General features: G+C 44.3%; 1 protein-coding gene across 2 annotated transcripts in view; it reads right to left on the bottom strand.

The window, feature by feature from the left end:
- The window catches only part of kif14 (kinesin family member 14), a 52639-nt gene extending 30769 nt beyond the window's left edge, over positions 1-21870 (bottom strand). For both annotated transcript variants that reach the window (XM_021603253.3, XM_021603252.3), the window contains exons 1-23: positions 21782-21870; positions 20293-21485; positions 19843-20097; positions 19417-19504; positions 19208-19306; positions 19013-19065; positions 18886-18916; positions 18096-18203; positions 17218-17334; positions 14925-15043; positions 14348-14520; positions 13770-13917; positions 13564-13627; positions 12948-13132; positions 11845-11947; positions 11556-11713; positions 11225-11372; positions 8090-8381; positions 7672-7765; positions 7280-7421; positions 6819-6925; positions 5653-5756; positions 3927-4157 (exon numbers count right to left, since the gene is read on the bottom strand). In XM_021603253.3, the coding sequence (XP_021458928.2) occupies positions 3927-4157; positions 5653-5756; positions 6819-6925; positions 7280-7421; positions 7672-7765; positions 8090-8381; positions 11225-11372; positions 11556-11713; positions 11845-11947; positions 12948-13132; positions 13564-13627; positions 13770-13917; positions 14348-14520; positions 14925-15043; positions 17218-17334; positions 18096-18203; positions 18886-18916; positions 19013-19065; positions 19208-19306; positions 19417-19504; positions 19843-20097; positions 20293-21371 (3898 nt within the window). In that variant the 5' untranslated portion in view covers positions 21372-21485; positions 21782-21870. The remainder of the gene's footprint in view (positions 1-3926; positions 4158-5652; positions 5757-6818; positions 6926-7279; positions 7422-7671; positions 7766-8089; positions 8382-11224; positions 11373-11555; positions 11714-11844; positions 11948-12947; positions 13133-13563; positions 13628-13769; positions 13918-14347; positions 14521-14924; positions 15044-17217; positions 17335-18095; positions 18204-18885; positions 18917-19012; positions 19066-19207; positions 19307-19416; positions 19505-19842; positions 20098-20292; positions 21486-21781) is intronic.
- Between the last annotated feature and the right edge of the window lie 2698 nt (positions 21871-24568).

The raw sequence follows: 24568 nt of genomic DNA on the forward strand, positions 1-24568 counted from the left end.
TCATAGCTGATTCCGGCGTAAGCAATGCACGTTCATGAGATTTGATGCTTCATAATGAGGGTTGCTAGGCAGCGGCCATTACTAGGCTGTTACCATCCTTTACCATATAAACTTCGCAAGGAATGTTCCATCACTTTGCAAAGCCCAACGCTACGCATGTACGTTTTCTTAACCACATCTGGATTAATCAATCAATAATTACTGTGGAAATGAATGCCAAAAATATTGCAATAAAGTACGCAAATGCAATTAAAGCAATTTATCATATCGTTGCTTAATGAAACTCTTAGTCATCCAAACATTTTAAATACTTTCAAGTCTAACTTTGTCACGAGCCGAATACAACAAGTGTACACAACCTTACCGTGAAATGCTTACTTACAAGCCCATAACCAACAGTGCTGTTCAAGAAAGACTTATGAAAATATTTACCAAATAAACTAAAGTAAAAAAGAATAAAAAAGTAACAATAAACTATCAAGGCTATATCCAGGGAGTGCCGGTAGAGTCAATGTGTGGTGGTACAGGCTAGTCGAGCTAGGGGTGAAGTAACTATGCATAGATAATAAACAGCGAGTAGCAGCAGTGTACAAAACAAATGGGGGAGATCAACGTAAATAGTCCGGTGGCCATTTGATTAATTGTTCAGCAGTCTTATGGCTTGGGGGTAGAAGCTGTTAAGGAGCCTAGACTTGGCACTCCAGTACCGCTTGCCATGCGGTAGCAGAGAAAGCAGTCTATGACTTGGGTGACTGGAGTCGCTGACCATTTTTTGGGCTTTCCTTTGACACTGCCTAGTATATAGGTCCTGGATGGAAGGAAGCTTGGCCCCAGTGATGTACTGGGCCGTACGCACTACCCTCTGTAGCGCCTTATGGTCAGACGCCGAGCAGTTGCCATACCAGGCAGTGATGCAACCAGTCAGGATGCTCTCGATGGTGCAGCTGTAGAACTTGAGGGGGAGTGTTGTCGTGCCCTCTTAACGACTGTCTTGATGTGTTTGGACCATAATAGTTTGTTGGTGATGTGGACATCAAGAAACTTGAAACCCTCGACCCGCTCCACTACAGCCCTGTTGATGTTAATGGGGGCCTGTTCGCCCCGCCTTTTTCTGTAGTCCACGATCAGCTCCTTTGTCTTGCTCACACTAGGGGGAGAGGTTATTGTCCTTGGCACCATACTGCCAGACCTCTGACCTCCCTATAGGCTGTCTCATCGTTGTCGGTGATCAGTACACACCTCTGAGGGGGCCCCAGTGTTGAGGATCAGCGTGGCAGACGTCTTGTTGCCTACCCTTATCACCATGGGGCAGCCCGTCAGGAAGTCCAGGATCCAGTTACAGAGGGAGGTTTTTAGACCCAGGGTCCTTAGCTTAGTAATGAGCTTCGTGGGCACTATGGTTTTGAACGCTGAGCTGTAGTCGATGAGCAGCATTGTCACATAGGTGTTCCCTTTGTCCAGGTGGGAAAGGGCAGTGTGGAGTGCGATTAAGATTGCATCATCTGTGGATCTGTTGGGGTGATATACAAATTGGAGTGGGTCTAAGGCAGGGTTTGAAAATGTCAGTGAAGACACTTGCCAGTTGGTCCATGTATGCTTTGAGTACATGTCATGGTAATCCGTCTGGCCCAGCGGCTTTGTAAATGTTGACCTGTTTAAAGGTCTTGCTCACATCAGCTACCGAGAGCATTACCACACAGTCATCCAGAACAGCTGGTGCTCTCATGCATGCTTCAGTGATGCTTGCCTCGAAGCGAGCATTTAGCTTGTCTGGTAGGCTCGAATCACTAGGCAGCTCGTGCCTGGGTTTCCCTTTGTGGTCCATAAGAGAGTTTTCAAGCCTAGACACATCCGTGGAGTGCCAGAGCCGGTGTAGTAGGATTCAATCTTAATCCTGTATTGACGCTTTCCTTGTTTGATGGTTCGCCTGAGGGCATAGCGAGATTTCTTATAAGTGTCCGGATTAGTGTCACGCTCCTTGAAAGCGGCAGCTCTAGCCTTTAGCTCGATGCGGATGTTACCTGTACTCCATGGCTTCTGGTACGGTCTCTGAGGGGACGATGTCGTCGATGCACTTATTGATGAAGCCGGTGACTGAGGTGGTATACTCCTCAATGCCATTGGATGAATTCCATAACATATTCCAGTCTGTGCTAGTAAACCAGTTCTGTAGCGTAGCATCCACGACATCTGACCACTTTCGTATTGAGCGAGTCACTGGTTTAGTTTTTGCTTGTAAGCAGGAATCAGGAGGATAGAATTATGGTCAGACTTGCCAAATGGAGGGCGGGGTAGAGCTTTGTATGCATCTCTGTGTGTGGAGTAAAGGTGGTCTAGAGTTTTTTTTCCCTCTGGTTCCTCTGATTTGTTTGCCTGCATTAAAGTCCCCGGCCACTAGGAGCACCACTTCTGGATGAGCATTTTCTTGTCTGCTTATGGCCTTATACAGTTTGTTGAGTGCGGTCTTAGTGCCAGCATCGGTTTGTGATGGTAAATAGATGGCTACGAATAATATAGATGAGAACGATTGGTAGATAGTGTGGTCTACAGCTTATCATAAGGTACTCGAGACTTCTTTAGTATTAGACATTGCGCACCAGCTGTTATTGACAAGTAGACACACCCCCACCCCTCGTCTTGCCAGACGTAGCTTCTCTGTCCTGCCGGTGCATGGAAAATCGCGCCAGATCTATTTTCCCCGCCATCGTTTAGTCACTACTCAGTGAAACATAAGATATTACAGTTTTTAATGTCCCGTCGGTAGGATAATCTTGATCGTAGGTCATCAATTTTATTTTCCAATGAGTGCACTTTGGCCAATAGAACGGGTGGCAGTGGGGGTTTACGCGCTCGCCTACGAATTCTCAAAAGGTAGCCTGACCTTCGCCTCCTTTTTATCTGTCTTTTCTTCACACAAATTACAGGGATTTGGGCATGTTCCCGAGAAAGCAGTATATCCTTTGCATCGGACTCGTTAAAGGAAAAAGCTTCTTCCAGTTTGAGGTGAGTAATCACTGTTCTGATGTCCAGAAGTTATTTTCAGTCATAAGAGACGGTAGCAGCAATATTATGTACAAAATAAGTTACAAAAAATGCAAAAAACTAACAAAATAGCACAGTCGGTTAGGAGCACATAAAACATCAGCCATCCTCTCCGGCGCCATTCTACTAAAGCAATAGCCGTGTGTGGTCAACTATCATTTCAGCACCGCTATGATTGGGACAGCGTTATAGCGCTGCTTTGAAACAAGCCTGTGGACTCATCTAGTTTGTTCGTCTCACAGTTATCAGGACATTTTGCAAGAATGTTATAGCCTAAGCTAGTGTATAAGGTGTGATTATTTTTCTCTTCACTCACATAGTACCCCAGGCTATATCCCAGACTCAAAGCCCTTGTCTTTTAATCAAAGTCATTTTGACTCACCGAATCTGTTTGGTTATTTGATCTCTGGCTGGGCAAATAAGTGGAGGCAGCTCCTCTATTAGTTTGCTAATATCTGAGCAGACACATTCGGCATGCTATAATATAGCATAAATCAAGTGTATTATTTTGCTAATGACTTGTGCTTAGGCAACTCAAAAAGCCCACGGAGTTTGTGAAATATGAACACGAGACTCACATCCTTTCGAAAATATAGATTGCTATGATTTTCTGTGCATGAAGATTCCCATTTAACACCACGCGCCTGCTCCCTACAAGGTGTAGAATCAACGCCTAGGCATAGGTTGTATTAGTGTTAACGCCCAGGTGGTGCAACAGATATCATTTTTAGGTCCAGCGTAGAGCACATTTTACATTGGACATAGATTTACAAACCACTTACAATCAACTGGTGCAACCACCTCATGGTGTTGCAAGCACATAACCTACTGAGCAATGGAACATTGAAGAATGGAACATTGTGAATTTTGAGATGCAGACTTACCACTCTCCTGACAGTCATCGTCCAGGCCATCGTACAGGCCGGAGATGGTCGTCACGGCTGTGTACACACAGTAGAGGTCAGAGCTCAGCCTGTCTGCCATGCTCTCCTCGTAGCTGTGACACCCGCGCAGCTGCCCCACCATCTGGCCAATCAAATCTTTGCAGATCCCCGGCAGGGTGGAATCTAATGAGCTGGGGTGCAGCGAGGGCGTTTTGGCCACACCGATCAGACCTGGAATAGAGACAGACAAGTAGGCCAATATAATTACATGGAATATGAAGGAAACTCCACGTGGACTACGAGAGCTATAACTGTAAGCCTACAGTAGCTTGCGAAATTATTCACCCCCTTGGCAACCTGGAAATAAAATCTATATTTGGGAGTTTGTATCATTTGATTTACACAACACGCATACCATTTTGAAGATGCAAAATATGTTTTGTGAAACAAACAAGAAATAAGACAAAAAAACAGAAAACATGAGCGTGCATAACTGTTCATCCCCCAAAGTCAATACCTTTTGCAGCAATTACAGCTGCAAGTCTCTTGGGGTATGCCTCTATAAGCTTGGCACATATAGCCACTGGGATTTTTGTCCATTCTTCAAGGAAAAACTGCTCCAGCTCCTTCAAGTTGGATGGGTTCCGCTGGTGTACAGCAATCTTTAAGTCATACCACAGATTCTCAATTGGATTGAGGTCTGGGCTTTGACTAGGCCATTCCAAGTCATTTAAATGTTTCCCCTTAAACCACTCGAGTGTGGCTTTAGCAGTATGCTTAGGGTCATTGTCCTGCTGGAAGGTGAACCTCTGTACCAGTATCAAATCTCGAAGACTGAAACAGGTTTCCCTCAAGAATTTCCCTGTATTTAGCGCCATCCATCATTCCGTCAATTCTGACGAGTTTCCCAGTCCCTGCCGATGAAAAACATCCCCACAGCATGATGCTGCCACCACCATACTTCACGGTGAAGATGGTGGGGTGATGAGAGGTGTTGGGTTTGCCCCAGACAGTGTTTTCCTTGATGGCCAAAAAGCTCAATTTTAGTCTCATCTGACCAGAGTACCTTCTTCCATATGTTTGGGGAGCCTCCCACATGCCTTTTGACAAACACCCCTTATTGTTCAAAGTTTCAGATATTTTTTTATAACCCAACCCTGATCTGTACTTCTCCACAACTTTGTCCCTGACCTGTTTGGAGAGCTCCTTGAGCTTCATGGTGCCCCTTGCTTGGTGGTAGCCCTTGATTAGTGGTGTTGCAGAGACTGGGGCCTTTTGGAACAGGTACTGAGATTATGTGACAGATCATGTGACACTTAAATAAAGTCCACCTGTGCGCAATCTAACTAATTATGTGACTTCTGAAGGTAATTGGTTGCACCAGCTAGGGGCTTCATAGCAAAGGGGGTGAATACATATGCACGCACCACTTTTCCGTTTTTGATATTTTAGAATTTTTTTAAACAAGTAATTTTTTGCATTTTACTTCACCCATTTGGACTATTTTGTGTATGTCCATGACATAAAATCAATTTTAATTGCAGGTTGTAATGCAACAAAATAGGAAAAATGCCAAGGGGGGTGAAAACTTTTGCAAGGCACTGTATTTTTATTTGACACCTAATGTTATATCATTCTTTCATTTCTATATACAGTAGCCTGGAAAAGAAACTAAAAGTACTTCAGTGTCTTACACACACAGGACCGCACAACACAACACACATACCAGAGGACTGTGAGGTGTTACTGTTATGAAGGCTTTGAATAGGGTGCACTCGGATTTCGTAGAGACGCCCTGAAATCCTCCTGCTCTTCAACAGGCTTCTGCTCCTATAATGGTGGGGAACAAAAAACAAAAAACACACGACTAATGTGTCTTGGAAAGGATCTCAACAGTCTAACACAGCATTGCCCCAACTTTCACTGATGTGAAATCAAATTAATGTCTGATAGGCACCACGCACCAGCTACATTTCATTCACCTATCCTGTTATCATATCAGTGCAGATGAAGGAGAGGAGACAGGAGCAGAGGAGGAGAGGCCATTTAAAATAATTGAGAGTCAAACATTGGTTGGCAGAATGTGAGTGTTCTCTCGGGCAGCGTCCCGATTACCCACACTTTGTACACTCCCGTCAATGGTGAATTCCCTCCAGCTAAGGCTTTCAGAAAATCCAAAGCTTTTAAAATCCATGACGGGGAGTGAACACTTTGGGAAAAGCAGGGCTACGGGAGACCGAGACACACACACAGCCAGACCAACAGAGATAAACAGGGCACTAGCTGTGGCTGCCAGTGATTCAGGGTAGACTCCAGAGGATTCAGGTGAGAGTGAGTAGCGAGAGAGACCGAGATGGTTTCCACGTTTCCTTTAGCCTCCTCTCCTTCACTGCAGGCACCACCAGGCCCATAAACATAGCCAACAAAAAAAATAGCTTGGGGGAAAAAAGTTGCCGCGAGGGGAAAAATTAGGGAAATGTTTCTGTGTGGTTATTTCACACTGAGGTGAAGAAAAATTATACATTGAACTACCAGGATGTGCCAAGTAGTAAATCAACAGAGTGGAAATATCAATACGAGCGCTGTAGAAGAAAAAAAATACCCAACACGTTCCATATGTTCAACGAATTATAGTTTTCTATGTTCACTCAAGTGAGCTCAAAAACACGGTTTTCCACATTCATCATATTCAACTTAGTTCTGACACATTTTTGCATGTGAGTTCAATTGAGGAGAATAGAGAGAAAGAGTAGAGACTAGGTTTGTGTCCCAAAATGGCACGCTATTCTGTACATAGTGCACTATTGTTGACCACAGCCCCATAGGGCCTGGTCAATAGTAGTGTACTATATAGAGAATAGGGTGCCTTTTGGGATGCACATTAGAAATTACCTTCTGCGTGAGAAGGAGGAGGCGGTTGAGGAAGCCGATATATCTTGCTCCCACTCATCATTGGGGTCGTAAAACACGTCGTCATCTTTACAGGCGCTGCTGTCCCCCTGGGGAAGGAGAATAAATGACTGCTCAGTTTAACCCCAGACTCATTTATTCAGCTTAAATGAGAAATTACAGGAACGGAGGATGCCCCTCATGCATAAACAAGCGTTTTGTAAATTAGGTGTGCACCGGCAAAATCTACAAAGGGCGGACTGACTGTTCCACTGGTTGAGTGCGAGACAAACAGGGTGGGAGAATGCAGTCTAAATCGACTTGATAGTGGTATGATAACTACCAACTAGATTAACCAGAGAGTATCCACATTTCAATAAAAATGCACCCAACACAGCTCTTTAAATTCAGATGGACAACATATGCATTAGTAGCAAGGAATAACTCAAATGACTGTTACTGACCTGGTCGAGTTCCCTCATGGCAGCCAGGTTGCTCTGGAATTTCTCCAGACTCCAGAAGGTGGAGATGCCCAGTTTGGTGTTCTGCACCTGGACCTGCAGCTCTCCCTTTCCCCCTCCGCCCTCCTTCCCAGACCCCTCGTGTCTAAAAACAAAGTGAAGATTGAAATTAATCGAAAAAGGAAGAGAAAGTGATGACAAGGATTGATATATAATGCAGGGCTTTCTAAGAAAGAGACCTTGGACTCAATGAGACCCCACCCTGCCCAAATAAAGGTTAAATAAATTAAATAAAACAAGATAATTTCATGATAGATGGATCTACAGTAAGATCTCAATATGCAGCAAAGGACTATTTCATGTAAATATTTCATATAGATTCTCTCCACTCGTACCTGCTGAAAACTGTGTTCTTCATGAGTTTGCCACTGATCTTGTTGGCTTCCTCGATCATCAGAGACAACTTCATGGCGTCCCACTGTGGAGGGACTTAAGACAACAGACCACAGAGCATTAGTGTATTTCCTAGGGACAAAACGAAAACAAACAGAACCAAACTGGGAGGGATGTACCCGAGTTTGTCCAATAGAAACTCTCGTTTCATTTGCAAAAAAACGTTTTTCTACAGTTTGCTATGGTGTGGACTAATGAATACACACCAGGTCATCAGAACTGTAACTAGCTACAACACTAGAACCATGCTGTGACGTAATGGAAACGACACTTATCTTTACAACACAGCGCTAGCTATTAGTTTCGGTCCGTTTCCTCGTGAATACAACCCAAAGATAAAAATTCCCAACAATGGTTTACCGTTTTTCAGAGTCTGGCTTCCTTTCTGTGCCACTTTCCTTTGCATCTCCTCAAGGTCTTTGCCGATCTTCCTCTTCTCTGCCTCGAGGGCCTCCACCACCTTGGCCTGTCGGACACCGTGATCGGCCATGGCCTGCCGTGTGGCCTGGGCCTCCATGTGGAGGCGGAGACGTGTCTTGTGCGTGTCCACTTCTTGCTCCAGCTCCACCTTGGCAAACTGCAGCTCCTCCATCTTGGAGACCACCCGCTGCTGGTCCATCTCTTGACACCGCTTCCTTTCGCTCTCCTCCTCCTGGGGGAAGGAAAGCACCATTGTCAATGAGTAAAAAGGTCTTACAGGCCTAATGCAGTCGTTTTATGTATCAAATCATTTCTGTGTAACAATTAAGTACATTACTGTAATAGATTTCCATGAAAAAAGGGCAAAAATAGCTTTTTATCAAAAAACTATTTCTCAAGCAAGAATTTTGCTAGGGCTGTCTGGGAGTGGTCTGAGTAGGGGAAACTGAAAACTAGCTGTTATTTGTTGAAAGTTAATAGTCTATTAACCAAGTCACCACAGAAATCTGGAACCTGTGCAGATTGTATTTTCAAAACAGCATACTTTTTTTTGCAATTTCACTTGTTTTTGAGAAATGGAAAAGCGCATAGAGATTTGGTTGTTAAAAAGCAAACGTCTCAGGTTACACCGTTGTAGGACTACAAAATGTTACACCATTGTAGGACCACCTAACCTTTAAAATCAAGTAAAGTACATGGTCAGGTAAAAAAAAAAAATCACAAGGCCAGATGGAAACACCAAATTTGTCTAAACTTTCCAAATGTCGACAAGGTGGGATCTTTTTTGGTCTGTAAAATGTATTATGCTAGAAATGGCGTAATGTATGCGCAAATATTGATATAATAACCATCATATTGAAATAAACTTGAGTCACGTGATTATATGATCTGTGGTCCGCCCACTACGACTCAGGAAAGCATGTAGGTTATTAAGCTACAGATGAACTTCACAGGGTGGTGAAAGTGCACGAGGAGCTTGATGCTCCTTTCAATTAAATATCAAGGGTCTTATTCTGGTGACATGATTGATGCTTGGCTGCTGTTTGACAAATACAAAATGATCCCACTCTTAATAATCTCATCATGTAGGCAGCCTACTCGAATTGTATCTGCAAGCTGTTCGCTATGTAACGCAACATGTGGGAAAACCATCATTACAGTTGAAAATGCAATAGAAACCCAATTAACTTGTATTTGTTGTTCAGTACATGGGAATTTAAGCACAAAAGTAATTGTGTGCATTAACGTCATCACGTACAGCATTTTGTCTAGAGATTGAAACATCTCCGGCGCGAAAATGGGTATCTAGACCCAGGGTCGAGACCTCGACCCCACCCTGTGCAACTGGGTCCTGGACTTTCTGACGGGCCGCACCCAGGTGAAGGTAGGAAACAACTCCACCCCACTGATCCTCAACACTGGGGGCCCACAAGTGTGCGTTCTTAGCCCCCTCCTGTACTCCCTGTTCACCCATGACTGTGTGGCCATGCACACTTCCAACTCAATCATCAAGTTTGCAGATGACACTACAGTGATTACCAACAACGACAAGGCCTACAGGGAGGTGGCGAGGGCCCTCGGAGTGTGGTGTCAGGAAAATAACCTCTCACTCAACAAAACAAAGGAGATGATCGTGGACTTCAGGAAACAGCAGAGGGAGCACCCCCCCATCCACATCGACGGTAGAGTAGTGGAGAAGGTGGAAAGTTAAGTTCCTCCGCGTACACATCAGAGACAAACTGAAAAGGTCCACCCACACAGACAGCGTGGTGAAAAAGACGCAACAGCGCCTCTTCAACCTCAGGAGGCTGAAGAAATTTGGCTTGTCACCTAAAACACTCAAACTTTTACAGATGCACAATCGAGAGCATCCTGTCGGGCTGTATCACCGCCTGGTACGGCAACTGCACCGCCCTCAACCGCAAGGCTCTCCAGAGGGTAGTGCCATCTGCACAACGCATCACCGGGGGCAAACTACCTGCTCTACAGCACCAGATGTCACAGAAAGGCCAGAAAGATCATCAAGGACAACAACCACCCGAGCCACTGCCTGTTCACCCCGCAATCATCCAGAAGGCGAGGTCAGTACAGGTGCATCAAAGATGGGACCGAGAGACTGAAAAACAACTTCTATCTCAAGGCCATCAGACTGTTCAACAGCCATCACTAACAGAGAGGCTGTTGCCAACATACTGACTCAAATCTCTGGCCACTTTAATTAATGGACTTAATAAAGGTTTCACCAGTCACTTTAATAATGTTTACATATTATATTACTCATCTCATATGTATATACTGTATTCTATACCATCTACTGCCTCTCGCCTATGCTGCACGGCCATCTCTCATCCATATATTTATATGTACATATTATTATTCATCCCTTTACATTGTGTGTATAAGGTAGTTGTTGTGAATTTGTTAGATTACTTGTTAGATATTACCGCATTGTCAGAACTAGAAAAACAAGCATTTCGCAACACTCGCATTAACATCTGCTAACCATGTGTATGTGACCAATAAAATTGTATATTGTTTTTGCTGATTATTTTTACATTCGCATTCAAATCTGTCAGCAATTGGAGCAGATGACCACAAAACAGTACACTGAATGACTGACTACAAAATGTTACACCGTTGCAGGGTTTTTTCTGGATCAAAATGGGACTTAGGCGCTGGGCGTGGCCAACGGCGCGGTCGCAAACCGGAAAATTCTGAGGTGCTCCTCTTGAAAATGTAAAGATTAAGAGTTGGACCGCGAAAACACTTAAGCGGCCCACCTGATACTTTTCTATGCAGAAAAAACCCTGCCGTGGTATCCCTATGACTACAAAATGTTACACCGAGTGACTATGCCGGATAAGTAGCCAACACTCTGATTTAGCTGGTCATTGGTCAATTCAGTAGCCCTGACATTACACCGTTACACTAAATGACTCACTTTATACAAGACAGTGAAGACACCATGGTACTTTACATAAGGTTTGATGTGAACATGAAGGCAGTGGCCGAGATTTGTCAGTGTTTTCATTCACACATTAGTCCTACATGTGCGTAAAGCCATGGTTGGCGTACCAGTTCTCTCTCCAGGGCTTTGATCCTGTTCTCATACTGAGTCTTCTGGTCAGACAGCTCCTTCTGGGCCATCTCTTTGGCCACCTGGATCCCCTGCATCATCTCCTCTTTGGCCTTTAGCCTGGCCTCCTCGATCTCCTCTTCCAGTCTAGATAGAAACAAAATGGCCTCCTAGTTGCATTAACAAGTTTTCGAACAAGTGCAGTATTGCATCATCGATGTGATCATCTAAAAATATTTTCACCCAGTACGCATGGGACTTTCCGTTATTCACATTGACGTGTGACAGGAATCATATCGCAACCGTTTCTGAATCTTGTGGTCGACTCACTGCGCTCTTTGCCCGGAGAGCAGCTCATTTTTGGCAAACTCAAAGTCCTTATGGCCATCGCCGTCGCCCGTCCAGCATGACACGCGTTTCCCAGACTGCACCTCTGCCGGGTGGTTGAAGCGGAAGTAATGGTCGCCGCCCAGGATCACCCTGTCACCCTAGAAACCACAGAGATATATAAAAAATATTTTTAAAACGTGAGTGATTCATGATTGAGCTCACAGTCAGGTTTCTAATATTGTACCTTTTGCTTTTTATTATTCATCGTATGTGTGTACACAATACGTACATGATGCAGGACAGTGGTCTCAGATACCAGGTTCCCGTTGACAAAGGTCTTGGCGTTTTCTATGGGGATGATGCTGACTTCACCATTCACATTGGAAATTACACTGGAAAGGAACAGTTTAGTCAATTCTAGCCATAACGCAACTGAAACCATACAAGAATGACAACAAAAGGACACTGGAATAGAGGTGTTTCCTATTAAATAACCTGGAGAAGAAAGAAAAAATCTACAGACAGAAGGACCAACAGGTCAAGAACGACAACAAAATTACACTGGAATAAAGTTATTTCATGTCAAACAAACATTAAAATATAAGCAAGTGACAGACGGGACTCATTAGTAGGCTATATGAGGCTATGGTACGATTGTTTTTCCCATGTGTAACTCGACGTTGTTTTTGTCACACTGCTTTGCTTTACCTTGGCCAGGTTGCAGTTGTAAATGAGAACTTGTTCTCAACTAGTTAAATAAAAGGTGAAATAAAACATTTCACTGGTCATCCCCAAAGCCAACACTCCCTTTGGCCGCCTTTCCTTCCAGTTCTCTGCTGCCAATGACTGGAACGAATTGCAACAACAACAAAAAAAAATCACTGTAGTTGGAGACATATCCCCCTCACTAACTTTAAGCGTCAGCTGTCAGAGCACCTTACCGATCGCTGCAGCTGTACACAGCCCATCTGTAAATAGCCCATCCAACCAACTACCTACCTCATCCCCATATTTGTTTTTCTGCTCTTTTGCATACCAGTATTTCTACTTGCACATCCTCACCTGCACATATAACTCCAGTGTAAATTGCTAAATTGTAATTACTTTGCCACTATTGGCCTATTTATTGCCTTACCTACTTACTTCATTTGCACTCACTGTATACAGATTTTCTATTGTGTTATTGACTGTACGTTTGTTTATCCCATGTGTAACTCTGTGGTGTTGTTTTTGTCGCACTGCTTTGCTTTATCTTGGCCAGGTCGCAGTTGTAAATGAGAACTTCTCAACTGGCCTACCTGGTTAAATAAAGATAAATACATGTTTTAAATGGTGCTTCCCCTTTTTAAAAGACACTATTTAAAACCAAAGAGGTGGGTCGGTTCTCCTCACCAGTGGTCGTCTGCGATAAGGGCCCCAGACAGCTGGATGTCGTGGGCGGACTCTGACTTGTGCTGGCCGACCTTGGTCTGTCCCTCCTTAATCATGTATAACAGCATCTCTGACAGCTGCGGGTCCTCGTTCAGGTTTACCAGGTTGGGCAGCCGGTTGTCCACCTTAAACGTGATGCCCTCTTTCTGAGAGGGAGAGGGAAGCAGACAAATATAGGAAGGAATTGACTTTGAAAAAATGTACAATAAACAATGTTTTTAATAAAAAGTGTTAAAAATATATTAAGGATAATTCTTGCTGAAACCCTCATATTAAACACCAATGGTATTCACTAAGTTGGTATATATAGGATAACAGCTTTTTCATTATTATTTGATTATTTTACGTGATAAGGGCCAGAGATAACCGAGGGCCAGAGATAATTACAGACATCTGTGATAATCTGAAGTACACAAAAAGGCCACAAGATGTCATCTGATGAAATTAAAACATGAAAGTTAGCAAATTTCTGGTACTTTACTTTTAACTTAAAAAGTTTTGAGTAATATACCCTCCCTTTGCAACCCTATTAATGAAGCTTAATGTCATTTTCCACTTACAACCAACTAAAACTGACCTGTAATTCTTTGGTTTCCTTACGTTTGCGTTTCTCTGCCTGCTCCAGCTTCTCTCTCCACGCTCTGACAAGAGGTAAAGGAATCAGATTAAAGTAACAAACCAAGACTAAAACAGTTGTTCGGACCCATTTTCATATTTTGCTACCTAGATCAGACCCTCTCTGGTACTAGTGCCTAAGGCGTGTGGAGGTTGTATGGTGGTCACCTGTGGGCCTCGGCCATCTCCCTCTCCTGCTGGGTTAGCTGGCTCTTCAGAGCTAAGATCTCCTGCTGGAAGAGGTTCATTTTCTCCGGCTCGATGCCCTGAGAGCTCATTTGAGCAGCCCGCAGCTTCTCCACCTCAGCTTTCAGCTCTAGTAAACAAAGACACAAACGACATTGTTTGTTAAATTGCCACCAAAACAGAAAAGTGAGGAGCCATTTTGTATGAGCTTTTGTTCATAACAATCACATGTATGATGTCAAAAGACAACTTATTCTTGCAACCTACCCTTTAATACACATAATATGGTGATACACCACAGAAGGTAGATGGTCTCAATCTCTGCACTGTTTCCCCTTCCGTGGTCAAATAAAGTATTTGCAAATGTGGCGCAGCTATCTCCTTTCAATAATACCTGCATGACAGTTGACTTAGCCCCCGTGTAAAGTGACAGTGTATAAATATGTCCCGAAGGCAAGGTTAGAGCCGGGCTACCTAATTCAATCTGGTGGATAGATAGGAAAAAGAGAGCGAGAAAGACAGAGTTGGGTGGTGGCATGGTGAGGGAGAGCGAGGCTGACCTCTTATGAGCTTGGCGTTGGTGTCCTCGTTGACCTTGGCCACGTTGATGATCATGCGGGCCTGCTTGGCGTACCGCAGCGTGCTCAAACTCTCCTCCACATTGCTGCCCGCCGGGCTCAGGGTGGCGATCATGGCAGTCTTGGAGTTTCCACCCAGGCTCTCCTTCAGCAGCCTGGACACACGGGCGACACAAACAACATTCAGTTTACCTCTCGACAAAACTACTTACTTCACAAACTGACTTTACCAACCTCTCGCAATTTCATAAGGATATCTTGTACAGGTAGTGGCATTGCCAACAACACAAACCATGATCTTATCCCCACATAGTTAATCCATGTTAAATATTACCAATGTTTCTATTGAGGAATCTAAACCTCAATATCTCCTCCTTCTCATTAGTTTCAAAAGCTTGATGAAATAAGTTTGTAGTTTACAATACTGTGGTGTGGCAAGGTAAGGGTCGATTCCATTTCAATTAAATCTCTAACTTGATAATGGATTTCAGCCCATCCCAATTGTTTGTATAACAAGCATTCAACTCTTTAGCCTGTCAGTGAAGTTTCTCTTACTCACCATGTGAGCACAGAGTCCCTATAGGGAGTGAAGACCTTCCTCTTGGTCTGGGCCTGCTCTGACAAGGCAGAGATCACCTTCCCCAGGGTCAGCAGCGACTTGTTGATGCTGGCACCCTCCTGGGATACAGGGGAATATGATACAGTTAGGCTGGATGGATTTGATAGAGAGAACAGATTGGCTCCAATTTGACTGGTTTTGAACTTTGCAAAAAATAAATGACAAATAGTGGGAAATGTCTTTCCGAGGAAATTCACTTCCTAATATAGGATAGGCCATATTTTACGCTTCGACATTGACTGGAAATAAATATTGATAACACATTTGTCTATGCCTGCAAATCGTCTTTCTCTCGTTGTTGCGCCTATGGCCCATGTGCGTCTCAATTAAATAGCCTGAAGGCTATATGCATAGGCGGAAAAGCACAACCTAGTTGTACAGTCGTGGCCAAAAGTTGAGAATGACACAAATATGAATTTCCACAAAGTTTGCTGCTTCAGTGTCTTTAGATATTTTTGTCAGATGTTACTATGGAATACTGAAGTATAATTACAAGCATTACATAAGTGTCAAAGGCTTTTATTGACAATTACATGAAGTTGATGCAAAGAGTCGATATTTGCAGTGTTGACCCTTCTTTTTCAAGACCTCTGCAATCTGCCCTGGCGGATTAACTTCTGGGCCACATCCTGACTGATGGCAGCCCATTCTTGCATAATCAATGCTTGGAGTTTGTCAGAATTTGTGGAGTTTTGTTTGTCCACCCGCCTCTTGAGGATTGACCACAAGTTCTCAATGGGATTAAGGTCTGGGGAGTTTCCTGGCCATGGACCCAAAATATCGATGTTTTGTTCCCCGAGCCGCTTAGTTATCACTTTTGCCTTATGGCAAGGTGCTCCATCATGCTGGAAAAGGCCTTATTCGTCACCAAACTGTTCCTGGATGGTTGGGAGAAGTTGCTCTCGGAGGACGTGTTGGTACCATTCTTTATTCATGGCGGTGTTCTTAGGCAAAATTTTGAGTGAGCCCACTCCCTTGGCTGAGAAGCAACCCCACACATGAATGGTCTCAGGATGCTTTACTGTTGGCATGACACAGGACTGATGGTAGCGCTCACCTTGTCTTCTCCGGACAAGCTTTTTTTCCGGATGCCCCAAACAATGGGAAAGGGGATTCATCAAAGAAAATGACTTTACCCCAGTCCTCAGCAGTCCAATCCCTGTACCTTCTGCAGAATATCAGTCTATCCCTGATGTTTTTCCTGGAGAGAAGTGGCTTCTTTGCTGCCCTTCTTGACACCAGGCCATCCTCCAAAGGTCTTCGCCTCACTGTGCGTGCAGATGCACTCACACCTGCCTGCTGCCATTCCTGAGCAAGCTCTGTCCTGGTGGTGCCCCGATCCCGCAGCGGAATCAACTTTAGGAGACGGTCCTGGTGCTTGCTGGACTTTCTTGGGCGCCCTGAAGCCTTCTTCACAACATTTGAACCGCTCTCCTTGAAGTTCTTGATGATGCAATAAATGGTTGATTTTACGGTGCAATCTTACTGGCAGCAATATCCTTGCCTGTGAGGCCCTTTTTGTGCAAAGCAATGATGACGGCACGTGTTTCCTTGCAGGTAACCACGGTTGACAGAGGAAGAACAATGATTCCAAGCACTACACTCCTTTTGAAGCTTCCAGTCTGTTATTCAAACTCAATCAGCATGACAGAGTGATCTCTAGCCATGTCAACACTCACACCTGTGTTAACGAGAGAATCACTGACATGATGTCAGCTGGTCCTTTTGTGGCAGGGCTGAAATGCAGTGGAAATGTTTTGGGGGGATTCAGTTCATTTGCATGGCAAAGAGGGACTTTGCAATTAATTGCAATTCATCTGATCACTCTTCATAACATTCTGGAGTATATGAAAACTGCCATTATACAAACTGAGGCAGCAAACCTTGTGAACATTTATATGTGTGTCATTCTCAAAACTTTTGCCCAAGGCTGTATATTCAAGGAAATTAACTTCCTAAACATATAGCTAGGCTATAATTAGGCTCCGACATTGACTGGAAATAAATATTTATTACACATTTATTTTACTGTGTGCAAATCGTCCCGCTCATAAAAGTCAATCAAAAAGTATATTGAGTCAAGTGCAAATGTCCTCTCTCCTATTCTATTTCACTCAAACCTTCGGGTTCAGGCCGTCGGGTTCAGAACCAGTTCTTGCAGGAGCGGGTGGGAGTCGGACAAGAAGTCAGCGAGAGCGAGATGAAGAAATCAAGTCCAACTACCAGTGCTTACCCTGAGGCGGTCTCCGCTGGTCTGGGCTGAGGAACAGCGTTCGCTGCCGGCCAAGTCCACCAGGTTGATCCTGCTGGTGATCCTGTGGTCATGTTCTTCCCCTTCCACAAACTCAGTCTACACAGACAAAGGGAGAACAGTCACACACACACAAAACATACAAGTAACTGACAAAATAATGGAAACACTTGAGTAAATGAGGGATACAAAGTAGGTGTTAATTAAGCAATTAACATTCCATCATGCTTAGGGTGATATATAAAAATGCTGGGCATGCCATTAGTTTAGCTACTAAGGTCCCATAGGATGACCATGCTTCCAGCCACAGGGCAAGAACAGTCTCTGAATGGTTTGATGAGCGTGAAAATTATGTAAGCCATATGCCATGGAAGTCTCAGTCACCAGATCTCAACCCAATTGCACACTTATGGGAGTCTCTGGAGCGACGCCTGAGTGTTTTCCACCTCCAAACACAAAACATCAAATTATGGAATTTCTTGTGGAAGAATGATGTCGTATCCTTCCAATAGAGTTCCAGACACTTGTAGAATCTATGCCAAGGTGCATCGAAGCTGTTTTGGATTGTGGTTGCCTTATTAAGACCCTTTATGTTTGTGTTTCCTTTATTTTGGCAGTTAGCTGTATGTGTGTATTCAAACAGAAAAGGAGATGAGCGACACACAAATGAAACAAATGTGCATAAAAACAGAAACACGAAGAACCACAAACACAAAGGACACAAGACAAACAGACCCAGATCGTCATCAGAAGAAACAAATAATTGGGTGGATATCCACAGTGGGTGGATAATATGCATTTAGATGCACAAAGTAACGCTAACAGCATACACACACAAAGAGACAGGGCGGGGAGTTCACCTTGGTCTGTGTCATAACCAGAGTAAATACGGAGTGGGATCGGGAGCTCTTGTCGTTCATGCCCGTGGCTGCAGTGGCTCGCTGCTTGTTCCCAAGCTCCAGCCAACCCTGGTAAGAGTGTGTATTCACCACACATTTATTGAGCAGTGTTCAAAAGTGGTAAGAGCTCGCTACATATCATGGACGGGTTCAGCAGGACACGTTTTGGAACGTTCAGATAGAAATATGCCATGCCTTTCTGTCATGTAGAGTAAGGGATCACGTCAGCTCTATTAATGGCATTTATTGTGTTTTTTTAACCCCTTTTTTCTCCCCAATTTCGTGGTATCCAATTGGTAGTTACAGTCATGTCTCATCGCTGCAACTCCCGTATGGACTCGGGAGAGGCAAAGGTCGAGAGCGGTGTGTCGTCCAAAACACAAACGAACACAAGGCTCACTTAACCCGGAAGCCAGCCGCTTACACTGTCGCAGCCAGCCGCTTACACTGGCAACAGTGTAAGCGTGCACTGCGCCCGGCCCGCCACAGGAGTCGCTAGTGCGCGATTGTACATGGACATCCCTGCCGGCCAAACCCTCCCCTAGCCCGGACAAAGCTGGGCCAAATGTGTGCCGCCCCATTGGTCTCCCGGTCGCGGCCGGCTGCGACAGAGCCTGGACTCAAACCCAGTGCCTTAAACCACTGCGCCACTCGGGAGGCCATTAATGGCATTTCTATCTGCAACGTTCAACAATGTTTGGCAACTGAACGTGGCCCAGTGTTAAGAAATTGTGTCTGCAAAGCAACTTACCTGAATGTCTGCATAGGAGCTCACCACGTTTCTGTGAGCAAACATATAGTCAGTGAGTGAATCCATAAGACTAGCAATCCATCATTACATTTAACAAGATAAGAATGGAAAGAGTAAGTTTGCTCACGTTGTCAGCTCAGCAACGTAAGGCCCGTTGACTGGATGTTCCCTCACCCTTAACTACAAAAACAGAGCATTTGGTCATTACTAAGCTCATTGATGTAAAATGGCATTGAGAAACAACACATATCATAGGGCCATTCAATAGAAATGTCATGTTTCAATTCATATCGGTTATCTTTAGGGAGTTTGTCCTACTCACAGGCCACCTCTTTTGGTTTTGTTCATTCCTGGCAATGAGCAGGTCATGGATTTTCTCATTGTACACCTCAAAGTAGCTCATCTCCAGATGACATGTAACCTGTAATACATCGACAGCCACATAAAAATGCATTGCATGATAACTGAACAGAGTCAACAATATGTGCAACTTGGTATGAATATTATCTGAATTAATAGCTAATAGGGTACCTCCTGATTATCAACCACAGACAGCCTAGAGAAGAGCTCCTCGCAGAATCTTGGTGTTACACCTGCTTCTTCCCCAACACCCATCATACTGCAGGAGAGTAACAGAAGAACATATAGTCCAATTGAACATATGGATGCAACCACAGTTTACATGGCTTGCGTCACAAAGGAACATTACATTAGACCAGGGTTTCCTAATCTTAGCCCTGGGTGCACGTTTTGGTTTTTGCCCTAGCACTACACAGCCGATTCAAATAACAAACTCATCTGCAAGCTTTGATTATTTGATTCAGCTGTGTAGTGCTAGGGCAAATACCAAAACATGCACCCAGGTGGGGGCCCAGGACCGAATTTGGGAAACCTTGCATTAGAACCAATACATTATACGATTTGAGTGTTTCTTCAAGTTGTGGGAGTGAGCCTTACGTGTAAGACTTCCCAGATCCAGTTTGGCCATATGCAAACAGACAGGTGTTGAAGCCCTCAAAGGCCCTCTCCAGAAGTGGCTTTGCTAGTTTTTCATACACCGTCTGCTGGCTGGCAAAGCCGGGGTCGCTTTTGTCGACGGAACAGAAGGAGAAGTCATACGTGAAGGAGTAGCTCTGCTTGGTGTCTGGATGTTGGACAAGAGTCTCCTGGTTATCCATGAAGATCACCTGCAATGCTTTCTCAGTCTTCTCCCTGAATATGAATGAAAGGCAGATATTTCATTGTCATTATTTAAGTCACTATTTATGGATAACTGTAGAAACAAATTAGTAGAATACAAGTTCAAAGACAGCAATATTCATTCCAAACAATAGAAATGTCATTAAGAGCTGGCTGAATGCAATTTCAATTAACAATTCATCACAAGCAGATGCTACATATTTATACCTGGTGTTGAATGGCCTCATTCTAACCGCAACTGTCACGGCACTGTTCTCCATTTTCAGGGTACCCTGTTCGTGCTTTAGCATCGCACTGGGTGGGAGTAAAAGCTCGGTGGAGAAGGTAGGCGCAGGAGTCGAGGACCTAGCCATGGTCAGGTCGCCATGGGTTGAGTACTTTCTCACCTGCCCGGGCATCAAATTGGAGGTCACGTTTGCTCTTTGACTACTGACCAGAAACTTGTTAGTATGGGGAGTTGCAACAGGCTTTGCAGCTTCCACAGTCACCTGTGCGTGTGTCTTCGGCCTCTCTAGGCCTACCGTTTTTACTGCCACCACTTTTGGGATCTCTTTCCCAGCCAACCTCTCAAAGGCATCCTTCTTTGCTGTGATTTTCTCGAATGGAGTCATTTTTGTGGGTGTTGAAAAAGTTCTGCTATGATCCTCAGGTTTTGTCACATCTACTTTACCCGGGGCTGCTGGCTGTTTTGGTGCAAATAGTTTGACTCCTTTAGAAGGAGTGTTTAAAAGATGAACAGCTTCTCTTGATTTACTTCTAGATGAGCTGTCCCTCAGACTGAATGACCGCAATACAACTGCACTAACAGGCGTTCTAGGGTTTGATTCAGAGAGAACTTTGTAATGATGAGAGTCGGTGCCGCTGACCCAGTGTTGTCTCGAGCTCTCTGTTGCTTTGCTGGTGTCATTACTTGCGCTTTTGTCAATTGAACCTGTCCTGGTTCTGCGTTGCAACGTGAGTCTTTTCTCGGGTACCGGTGTCCTATTCTGAGTGATTTCCATTGTATTTTCACTCATCACAGTGTCGCCGTTCGTACCGGTTTTCCTCTGTAGAGTGAGACGACCTCGACCGGGGGTGCCATTCCTCTGACCTCCGGTTTTTGAGAGTGCAGAGTTCAAATAGGTCGTGTTTATCTCCTTGGTTTTATCCAATGTCAATAATTTCGTATCGTCCCCTTTGATCATTCCTCGCGCAGCTTTTTGGTCTTTCGTGTCAGGAACCCTTGATGTCAAGAAATTGTCATAAAAGGCGGTGTGCTTTTTCGCTGATGTCGAATATAAAGACATGGCTGAGTTTATTTAAAAAATAATAATAAATGTATTACAATCTTTCGTCAATTCCAAAAGAAAAATGTTACCAACGTTATCTGTAGACAAATCAATGAAAGTGCACATCTTCCCCTGCAAAAAGTTTAAAGTTGACGTTAGTTGTATTAAGAAATTGATCATTCGGACATGAGCTGACTAGACAATGCATGCGGTTTTATTTGGTCGTTTAGTTGGTGTACGACGTTAGCTTAGCTAGCTAAATTAGCCAGCTAACGTTAGCTAACTGTCCATAACACATTGAAAAGCTGAAAATGATAATCTGATCAGTTTAATAAGTAAAGGTTAATATAATTCGGACATTCACAATTATATTTGCCAGCTACTTCTCAAAACAGAAGAATTTAACTATTTCTTCTGAGTTTGTTTACCATTTCACTGTAGTGGTTGACATCTGCCCCGCGTCGATTTCAAACTCCTATCAGTGGTGTGCTATTGGCTAGACACAAATTACGTCACCGTCCACAGCAGAACAAAATACATGCAGAGCCTGTGTTTGAAAGGTAGATAGCAGTATTTCCACGCTTGAGACTAGATCCATCGTCTCAACAAAATGCACAACTACACTACACGATCGAAAGTATGTGGACACCTGCTTGTCGAACATCTCATTCTAAAATCATGTGCATTAATATGGAGCTGGTCCCCACCACTCTTCACTAAAAGTTGTAACATTGCTGCAAGGACTTGCGTCCATTCAGCCACAAGAGCATTCGGAAGGTCGGGCACTGATGTTGGGCGATTAGGCCTGGCTCTCAGTCAGCATTCCAATTCATCCCAAATGTGTTCAATGGGGTGTTGAGGTCAGGGCTCTGTGCAGGCCAGTCAAGTTTTTCCACACTGATCTCGACAAACCATTTCTGTATGGACCTCCTTTTGTGCACAGGGGCATTGTTATGCTGAAACAGGAAAGGGCCTTCTCCAAACTGTTGCCACAAAGTTGGAAGCACAGAATTGTATAGAATTTTATTGTATGATGTTGTGTTAACATTTCCCTTCACTGGAACTAAGGAGCCTGAACCATGAAAAACAGCCCCAGACCACTTTTAATCCTCCACCAAACTTTACAGTTGGCACTATGCATTGGGGCAGGTAGCGTTCCCCTGGCATTCGCCAAGGTGAAACGTGATTCATCACTCCAGAGAATGCGAGCTTTACACCACTGGCGAGCTTTACACCACTCCAGTCAACGCTTGGCATTGCGCATGGTGATCTTAGGCTTGTGCGGCTGCTCGGGCCATGGAAACCCATTTCATTAAGCTCCCGCTGAACAGTTCTTGTGCTGACATTGCTTCCAGAGGCAATTTGGAACTCAGTAGTGAGTGTTGCAACCTAGGACAGACAATGTTTACTCGCTAAATGCTTCAACACTCAGCTGTCCCGTTCTGTTTGGCCTACCACTTCGCGGCTGAGCCGTTGTTACTCCTAGACGTTTTCACTTCACATAAACAGCACTTACAGTTGACTGGGGCAGCTCTAGCAGGGCAGAAATTTGATGAACTGACTTGTTGGAAAGGTGGCATCCTATGAGACGGTGCCTTGTTGGAAGTCACTGAGCTCTTCAGTAAGGCCATTCTACTGTTTGTCTATGGTGTATGCTTGGCTATGTGCTCGATTTTCTACACTTGTCAACAACGGGTGTGGATGAAATAAGCCGAATCCACTAATTTGAAGGGGTGTCCACCTACTTTGTATATATACAGTATATTGTGTATATTACCATATTGAATGTAAAAGAGGGTCAAATCCAAATGACAACTCAATCAAGTTTTCATATTCATTTATTTTTAAAAATTACCCAGATATAAACACAAAGTAACTATAACAAGTGCATCTGTCAAACTGTTTCTATCTTTTTAATCTCCTGTTGTGTTTTGTTGGTCTTGGTGACCAACGACATCATCCTCTCTACTTTACGTGGCTTTCTGCTTTCCCTTCCTCTGCTGCTCGTGGAGGTGAGGGGAGATGAGGAGCTGGGGGGGGCAGCTGGGAGCCTGTGGGCTTCACCCAGTTTACCACCTTCAGGGACAGACACTTGTTGATGTTGTTGACCAACGTGAAGGCAGTGCCCCAGTGGCCCAGTCTGCCTGCTCTGCTCAGCTGTGAGGAAGGAGTGACACCTAAAATGGCTTGTCACCCCCGAATAAGTGGCAACACACACAAACACACACACTATACTAGACTATAGAGTATGTAGACTATACTATACAAAAAATTATTCTGTGCAAGATGTTCCCGCCAAGATGCAAGAAGGTATTGTCTCAAAAATGTATAAGACAAAAACACATCAGATTTTCCCATGCACAACAGTTGCAAATTCACCTACCTGATGAACATACTTGTCCTGTGTGTTTATCTTGTAGGATGGGAAACTGTACCAGCCTCCGGTGATGGTGATTATAGACTGTAAGCTGGGGGCAGACCTGCTATGTGATCCGGGAAGTAGGTCATGGGCCTCAACACGGTGGCCATCCACTCCGACAAGACCCAGTGGGAACGCAACCGCATCCTGCCCAGTACGCCAGTGGACCATCACTTCAAAGTGCCCTTCAAGTAGACCCTGAGAACAGAGTACAAAACATATTAAAGGTATCATACTCTTTATGGAAGTACACTAGCTTTGACTTGCTTCGCTTTTTGAGCCATAGTAGCCAGACCTGGGCCGTATTCATAAAGCATCTTATGGTAGGAGCGCTGATCTAGGATCAGGTCCCCACTATCCATGTAATCTTATTAATTATGCTGTAAAAGGCTAAACTGATCCTAGATCATAGTGTGTGTGGTATTGACCTAGGGAAACATATCTAGGGAAACCCTTTGATCATTCAACTGAATACCCCTCCCTTGGGTCTTGTTCATTAGGGCACGCAAAAGAGAATGTTTTAAAATGTTTTGCAAAAGAAAATGAAAATGTGTGTTTCTTATTGGACCAGTGCAGGCACTCACTCCCTGTTTCAGTCAGTTTTCTTCTGTTTGGTGCCTAATGAACCAAAGGCTGCCATTGGCCTCACCTTGAGGATGCGGTTGCGTTCCCACTGGGTCTTGTCGGAGTGGATGGCCACCGTGTTGAGGCCCATGACCTACTTCCCGGATCACATAGCAGGTCTGCCCCCAGCTTACAGTCTATAATCACCATCACCGGAGGCTGGTACAGTTTC

The sequence above is a fragment of the Oncorhynchus mykiss genome, chromosome 5 (genome assembly GCF_057628025.1).
Source record: "Oncorhynchus mykiss isolate SJ-2025 chromosome 5, ASM5762802v1, whole genome shotgun sequence".
In the NCBI taxonomy this organism is placed as follows: Eukaryota; Metazoa; Chordata; class Actinopteri; order Salmoniformes; family Salmonidae; genus Oncorhynchus; species Oncorhynchus mykiss.